This window comes from Abramis brama (assembly GCF_963993115.1).
Source record: "Abramis brama genome assembly, chromosome: 21".
Taxonomy (NCBI): Eukaryota; Metazoa; Chordata; class Actinopteri; order Cypriniformes; family Leuciscidae; genus Abramis; species Abramis brama.
The window spans coordinates 5,857,762-5,866,315 of NC_139983.1; the positions used below are offsets into that span (position 1 = coordinate 5,857,762).

The following is an 8,554-nucleotide window of genomic DNA, read 5'->3' on the forward strand; positions in this document are numbered from 1 at the left end:
TAATTTACTGTTAATTTAAAGAAGAATTTTTTACAGTTACTTGTGATGAATATCAGATCATGTGGCTTTCTGTACTAGTTATAAACGTTATACGTTATAAACCGTTACACCTGTGTAAACTTCAAAAACGTGAATCTGTGAAAATGGTGATGGCATGCACATGTGTATTACGCGTTTAGTCTATCAGCATGTGTGTTTAAATGCACATGTGCATGGGAGCGTAGTCTTTCTTTACAAAGTGACATGCGGTCTGGCATGCAGTGTTTTTAGTCGTTTCCGCGGACCCGTGTGAACGGGAAACACTTTGATAATGTTTTCATCTGTACATTAACATGTAATATAAGTTTTTAAATTGTAAAATTAACCAAAAAAGTTATAAAGCTCTGGCAACAACAGCTGTTTTTGTTGTTGTTGTTGTTGTTGTTTTTATCATAAATTTTTACAGACCATCCCCCCGTTTTTTTTGTTACATTGTTGAAAGCTTTTGTCTTTAGTAACTCTTTTGGAAAGAAGCAACTGCCCACTGATGCAGTTTTTTTGTGTGTGTGTGAAGCAGATGCTAAAAGTGGTATTTAATAAAATGTACACTTTACAATTTGTTTTGCAATTTTTAAGTTTATAAGGCCTCTGAAGATATGGTTTTAGGCAGTGGTTTGTTTTAGGCAGTGTTCGTTGGCACACCATAGACCCATTGAGGCAGAGATTGGGGGTGGGCTGCTCCGCTGACCTTTTAACCTTTTGACCGGTAAGCCACTATCATGCTAACCAACTACAACACTCTAGCAATCATCTAGCAACACTCTAGCAACCACTCAGAGCACCTGACTTATGCATGGGCAAATTACCACACACATATAATATTAAAAATCTACCTTATTCTGTCATTTAAGTTTTGCAGAAAGCAAAATTACATTTCTGGTTTCTTGTGTCCTTGTTCATTATTTACAATTCTTCATCATAAAGCAGTGATTTTGAAACTTACAATAAGATACAATATAACATAATTCAAAAAAAGATTATGAACCGCAACAAACAACATCAGCCGAATGACAGTGGGCTTTGGATTTGATTATCTAATCACATTCCTTGTAATCTCCATCAGTCCTCTCAGACCCTTCCACACGCTCATCACGGATGATCATGTGATTGTGATTGAGAATCTAAAGCAGCGAATAGAGAACACTGGTGATTAATGTGCCCATCATGTGTTGGAGAATTGATTTCTGCACAATTAGCATATCACAGATTGTCTCAGATCACAGCTTGTTCAGCTCTCAAGGGTCACAGTACGCTGATCATAGAGAATTCAGTCGTGTAAAAACATAAAAATTATCTAAACTCGACAGACAGATAGACAGAGGCAGATAGATAGATAGATAGATAGATAGATAGATAGATAGATAGATAGATAGACAGATAGATAGACAGATTTTCCTGCCATTGACGAGTTTTTCCAGCTATACATGTTTTCACTGTTATACGGTTATGTTACACGTTATACGCTCTCACAGACCTTCTGAAATTGTACAGCATAGACATTTGTTATTGCGGTGCATTGTGGGATTGAATGAGTGCACTTGATAACATCCACTATGGTTTCAGACAGCATTACAAATGGCTGTTCCCTCAAACAGAGCCCTAGGGAACAGTGATTTCAGACACAGGAGCGGATCTTCCTGATCTACGTTTAGATCATCGTTCTCTGCTTTTTCTTTGAAACATGTTGATAAAAAAGCATGCATGAAGCGAGAATAAAATGTTTTTTTGTTGTTGTTTGTTTAAAAGCAGAGGCTCTGCTCTTTCTTTTGATATATTCCAAATAAATCATATATATAAGTATATTTAATTTTTTTTTTAATTCAGGTGAGATTATGTGTAAATAAGTGCCCTGAGTTTATACTGAATAGTCCTGATTCCAGCTTGACTCATTTGTTTTATTGAGATGGAAATTGAACACAACTGCTCAGCGGATATCCTGCAAATGTTGCATCACAATCCAACACACACACACACGTCATACACACCACGGCCTGCGGTGTCAGGAGACCTGTGCTAAGCGAGGGTCAATCTCTGTGTCGGTCCAGTTTAAGCGACATGTAAAGGCATTGCCTTCAGCTCAGCGTCTGATCTCATTTACAGGGTCTTATTATGCAAACCACTCCCTGACGCCCACTGGCTAATTAGGCCTAAATTAATTTGAGTCCAATCTTTTGTGTCTCTGGCCCAGGCTGTACCACTTCCCTCCATTTGCAGAATCATATTAATGTTCGTGTGGGAGCACTACTCCTGCAGATGAAAAGACTGATACAATTAATTAAGTCCTGCCTCTGTTCTGGCCTCCTCTCGGCAGAGAAACGATAAGTGCAATGAGCTGCCTCTTATTAACCCAATTATATGGGCTAATAAGGAAGATCATATACAAATCAAGGATGATTCACAATTATACGGGAATGCAAATGATGGCAGCTAACGAGCTGTGTGTGTCAATGTTGGAAATGCTTTGTTTGGGAAACGCGACATTCAGCATTCTTAACACGGACTCGTTTATTTTCACCAATTGCAACGTGTTCCTGGATCAGCATCTTTGTTGATCCTTGAACAACATTTCAATCAACCAGATATGAGGGACGAGTATAAAGTTTCTGCCAAGTTTAGGTGCTTTTACATCAGTGTTATTCACCTCTCATTTCCCTCTGATTTCAGGGATAAGTTACGGACAGGGTTAAGAATAAAGGAATGTTGAACCGTGAACATGTCTTACTTGGCAAAATCATGGTGACGGTGAACATCTGTAGTTGTGTATGCATGCCAACGAGTGCTTGCTGTTCTTCTCACATCTTCTTTATTTAGAGTCAATGCAGTCAGGAAATGTGAGAGAATAGTGTAAATACACTCTGAGAAGCAAAGGCTGTGTTCAGAACCATGGACAGCAGCCAGTGAGTCTCCTGTTGAAAACTGTGCAGCACTCCAGTGGATTTAGCTTTGCTTCACAAAATGTTTCATTGGTAATATGGCGTATATCATGTTCTTACACCGACACAAATGTATGCACTGTGTGCACAATTTATCATAGCATATAACATGCTTTGCTTATCCTTGTGACTGAATATCTGATACGTCCTTCACATAAGCCAGAAACGGATCATTTTGCTTTTCTGATTTAAAGATGATTAAAGATTTATAGAAAACAAAATGCTCAAGTAGCGTTTTGATTGGCTGGTGCAATAGCATGTGCCAGTCTGTAGGTGGAGCAATGCCAATGACCCTATCACACTTCACTAAATAAACCCTAATACTAAACCAGTAAACATTTAGATGTGTTCGTTTATTTGACCTGTTTAGGGTGTGCATGTCTGTTTAATGTATGAATAACAACTTTATGCTCCTTTGAAACTCTACAACACAAACAATATAGTAAAACACAATGCTCACACAGATGTAATAAAGCCCTCTTATAGTCTTCTTTTGCCTTTGAACCCCGGAGCTCGTAAACAATGACGTATTCGTTAAATGGCCACATTTGTCATGTTATGGGTTTTGGAGTAATATGTTGATAAGTCTTTACTGTGATCCTCGTATTGAGAGGGGGCTCGTGGCCAGCAGGGGAGGGGCGCGCGCCGGCCGAGCAGCTGTATGCAAATGAGACGCGACAAGCACGCGCCACACAGCAAACACGCGCACAAGCGGCCGGGGCGCGCGCACACAATCTCATTAAAATGCCATCGAAGTGCATTGTACTGGGTAAGACCTAGATAAACAAACTTCAGAGAATGTTAACACAGAGGAAAACATGTTCTGATGATGAAAGGAAAACGAGTGAAGAATCAGAATTTAAGATGAAGTTAAATATTAGACGTGCGCAAATCCGGTTCTGCGCACATGCATGATTTAAGCAAAACTTTAGACGATTTTGGGAACAAGCGACTGTGTATTAATAACATTAATTAAAGAACATTTCAGTTAAAGTCCGCTGGTCTTGCAATATTCCTGAAGCTGCAGTGAAGAATGGTGGCAGTCGCATATCTTAATGCTTGAGCAATTATTTGACTCGGTCATACAGCAGCTTTATGCTAATGAGGGGAACAATGGATGAATGCAAACCCGTGCAACACGTCTGTCCAATTATGCGCGCAAAAGAGAATCTAAAGCAACTGTTTCACAGAGCAAAAATGAGATCTTTAGTGCTGCGATCTAAACCTGCGATGCAGCTTTCATTACTGTGCGTTTGCTGACCGTAAACTATTATTGAAGATGATCATAAGCGTTCTGAAATCAAGCGCAGTTTAATCATTTTGAATGCAGTATTTCATCTGTGCTTATGGCTCAAAATATAACGCTGATGATTTTATTTAAAAGTAAACGAACACATTATGTAGAAGTGAAGGTTTAACACTGTGCAATAACTACTAACTGCACTTTGTACGTGTTTTTCTTTACGATTGCAGCTCAAATGTGTGTAGTTGTACGGCAATGGAAAGCATTGCTCAATACAAAAGCTCGAATGTCTGAGGTTGTCAGTGGTCACGGTGGTTTGAAGAAATGCAGTGCTGGCTGACCCTTGGCTTGACCTCGAGGTCAGCGCTCATCTTTGATGGCGTCCAGCACGCGTCTCTCTTTTGGCCAGATTGCTCGTGTATCCCTGTAGAGGTCAATTTGCTTTTCAAAGGCAGAAAAGCCTGTGACGGCTGTCCAGACGCGCCATTGTGTTCAGAGATGAGCCTCTTCTGATGACTTATGCATGCGTTAGCCAGCTGATTTATACTGCGCTCAGACAGACGCGTGGCCTTACAAATCTCCCCTATAATGTCCAGATCTGCAAGCTTGGGCAACGCAGGAGGAAGCTTTCGACAGACATGTTCGGATTTCATAAGTAGCTACTAATTAATAACATGCTTTGTGTAATTACTTAGTGGAGCTTCTTGAAAATACTCAGTTTGTTTTTAGTAGCATGTTCTAATCCCACTTATAGTCTACGCGTGAAACAACACACAAAACAGCATCCAAATTGTTTATTACCTTTGTTTTTATCCTACATAATATTCCATCTTTTACAAAAATGACAACGTTAATAAAACTCTTTTTCTTCTTGTCTACATTCACTTCGGTTCGCGCTTGTGTAAATATCTTGCATCGTGTACTGCAATTACTACAAATTATTGAATTAAAAAAGAGAAAATTATGATATCTAAATGTAGTTCATAGTCTACACAGTTAAATCTGCAGTCTGCAACAGTTTTTGTCCCGCAATCATTTGTGGATACAATTTTAAACATACATTTAAAAGAAAGATGCAGAAATGCATCAATATTTAAGTTAAGACATTCACGGGTCTAAAGCATTCAGAAAGAACTTTCTTTGTTGTCGGTCATTCGGAATTCTGATGATGACGATGATGGCGGTGAGTGACATTTCCTTGTGTTTCCCTATAGCCGCGGCACGCGCTCCTCCATACATCTCCATCAGACCGTGAACGGAGCGCAGCGCGCATTACTACAATAAAGGCCAGGTACATCTGCTCTGTAGCGCCCGGTCCGAGTCTCTCAGCCCTCCCACGGGCAATTCCACAGAGATCCGCGCTCGTCCCTGATTGGATGAGGATGGAGAGGCGAGGGGCGAGAACAATAACATCATTCCAGCTTAAAAAGAGTGCAGCTATGCGTTGAGAAGCAAAAGCATCTCTCAGAGGGAGGGAGGCGGACGGCGTGTTTGTGGCTCTGGATCTCGTCTTGTTGTGCCTTGTCATCCTCGCCTCATCCATCCGCCGACATGCCAAAAGGATTCCTAGTGAAACGAAACAAGAAAGCATCGCTCGTTTCGTACCGGATACGCTCGGACGAGGATGGAGGATTCGCTCCAGAATGTCAGATCGCGCAGATCGCCTCGTACTCGCCCGCGCCCAGCGCATCCAAGCCGGACAGCATCATCTCTGCGCTCCCGTCGGACGGGGCAGAGGCGCCGGTGCCGGTCCACAAGCCGGTGCAGTTCGGCAACCCGGAGGCGGTGTACCAAGCGCTGTACAGCCCCACCCGGCCCATCAGCAAGGAGCACGACAGGAAATATTTCGAGAGAAGTCTCAATCTCGGCTCGCCCGTCTCTGCCGAATCCTTCCCAACTGCCGCCTCACTCACCAGCCTAGACCATCATCTTCTGTTCGCGCCGGTCGACTTGAAAATCGGCACCAGCAACAGTAACCGGAGCGGCGCGCACTCCTCCGCCATCCGACCCGGCGTTAAAAGACCTTCCTCTGACGCAGCCGAGCGTAAAAGCGGCAAAAGCGCCAAGAAACCCAAAGCCATACGCAAACTCAACTTCGAGGATGAGGTAACGACTTCCCCGGTGCTGGGCCTGAAAATCAAAGAGGGGCCCGTGGACCCGAAGCCCCGAGCGGCCTCGGGCAGCTCCAACAAGCCCCTGGGAGAGTTCATCTGCCAGCTTTGCAAAGAAGAATACTCGGACCCGTTCTCTTTGGCACAGCACAAGTGCTCCCGGATAGTGCGGGTGGAGTACAGGTGTCCCGAGTGCGAGAAGGTGTTCAGCTGTCCGGCAAACCTGGCCTCCCACCGGCGCTGGCACAAACCGCGCGTCCCGAGCGCGCCCAAACAACCCCTCCAACCCGCCAAACCTTTCCCCGAAGACCTGAGAGCAGAGTTCCCCAGCGACAGAGACTCCCCGAGCCCGGGTCTGTCAGAATCCGGCTCGGAAGACGGGCTCTATGATTGCCAGCACTGCGGGAAGAGATTCAAGCGCCAGGCGTACTTGAGGAAGCACATCCTGGGACACCAAGCGCTCCAAAATCAAATCATCGGAGAGGCTTTTCGCAACGCAGAGAGCCCAGACATGGTGCCGAGGGAGGACAGCCAGAGCCCGGGTCCGCTCAATCTAAGCCCCGCGGACTGTCTCACGTGTCCGGCCTGCGGAGAGAAGCTTCCCAACCGGGCGAGTCTGGAGCGGCACCTGCGTCTCCTGCACGACGATGCCCAGGCGTTTCCCTGCAAGTTCTGCCCGGCCACTTTCTACAGCTCGCCGGGTCTCACCAGGCACATCAACAAATGCCACCCCACCGAAAACAGGCAAGTCATCCTCCTCCAGGTGCCCGTGCGTAACGCCTGCTGAAGAAGAAGAACACACTCCAATCTGGCCTTTTAGAACGCTCTATTTTCTTCATCCAATCCCTCAACTAGAAAAGTCTGGAGAAAAGTATTAGTTTGGTCCTTACAAAGGTATTTTTCTAGAACCTTGCACACATGGTAATGTAATAGCTCCTAGACCTAAGATATGTTCATGTACCTCTGCCTTGAATTCACATGCTGTGCGTTTCGCGTCTGTAGCTTTAATCTAGTGTGTGAATTACAGGACTGAAAATGTTCTCTCTCTCTTTCTTCGTACTCAAAACAACTACAACAAATCTTGAAAAGTTTCCCTTTAGTAGCCAGAAATGCCTTTAGAGAAATACATCAAACTACTGCCTTAAGAACTCTTCAGTGTAATGATTGTTTTTGAATGTCGGCACACAATTACAACTTACTATCATGATGTAAAATTATTGTAATATGTTTATTCGTAATATTTTATTTATTTATGTATTTATTTATTTTCAATGGCTTTGTATAATTTATTGTGTGATTTTTTTTTTCCTGTGTCACATGTTGCAGTCTAATCGTTGTGTCGAGATCATCTTGTCTTGGGTTTTGTGCGCTCTCTTGAAACGTGAAGCTCTTATAGATGCAATCTTTTTCTACGTATACAGCTTATTTTCCTAAATGTTTGCTACCTATCGCTTTATATGTGCGTCCGTGTTGTCTACTCAAATAAAATATTTTCAAAATGAAAAAAAAAGAAGCTTTTTGTTCGTGCATATTTGCCACAATAACTTGTACAGTAGTTTATATGAATGAAATAGGAAGTTACTTTCGCTCAGTCTCAGTCACTGTATGTGAACTGTAGATGGCAACTCATCCCTTTCATTTGAACCTTTAAACACAACATAACTGAGAACTATCCTCCATACACACATTAATGTTCTTCACTATATTTATCTACAGACTTGTACAAAGGTAAGAAAGACATAGTTTGTGTGTGTGTGTGTGCAGCCTTTACTACTGCCAAGTTAATGTGCGGCTGAGCAACTATAAAAGGTGTTTTTCTACAGGTGTCAGATGATATAGAGCGGTCAGACAACCTCTGGCAGTTCACTTCTAGTTTCTGTCCTAAACCCTTGTTCGTTCTGTAAAGTGCAGCAGTATTGATTTAATATTTGTCAGGTCGTTCTGAAGTCACCATGTAAGCTCTGCTTGATCAGTGAAATAATGGATTTGGCCCACTGTAAATCCAGCTGAAATCATTTAAAGGGTGACAACAGCCTTTGTGATTATGAACTCAGAAATGTACAAGGACATTAACCCAGTAATGCATTTCACCACTGCCGTTATTGATTCTCCATTTTTCTATTGGTGCCATATTTTTTTAACAATAGTAACAAACACCTCTAGAAAAAGTGCTGTACAAGAGCAACTTGTGCTCCATTTACATAATAGGTTGCTGAGAGATTCAGATA

At 42.7% G+C, this 8,554-nt stretch overlaps 1 protein-coding gene across 1 annotated transcript; it reads left to right on the top strand.

Annotated features, from left to right (window-relative positions):
* Nucleotides 1–5,007: 5,007 nt before the first annotated feature.
* insm1b (insulinoma-associated 1b) lies at nt 5,008–7,824 on the top strand. The gene has a single exon (XM_084096920.1). The coding sequence runs from the start codon at nt 5,767–5,769 to the stop codon at nt 7,111–7,113; it is 1,347 nt and encodes a 448-aa protein (XP_083953046.1). The 5' UTR covers nt 5,008–5,766; the 3' UTR covers nt 7,114–7,824.
* Nucleotides 7,825–8,554: the final 730 nt, after the last annotated feature.

What these genes read in the sequence shown, in the direction of transcription:
- insm1b (XM_084096920.1), top strand. Translation starts at nt 5,767, where the DNA reads ATGCCAAAAGGATTCCTAGTGAAACGAAACAAGAAAGCATCGCTCGTT.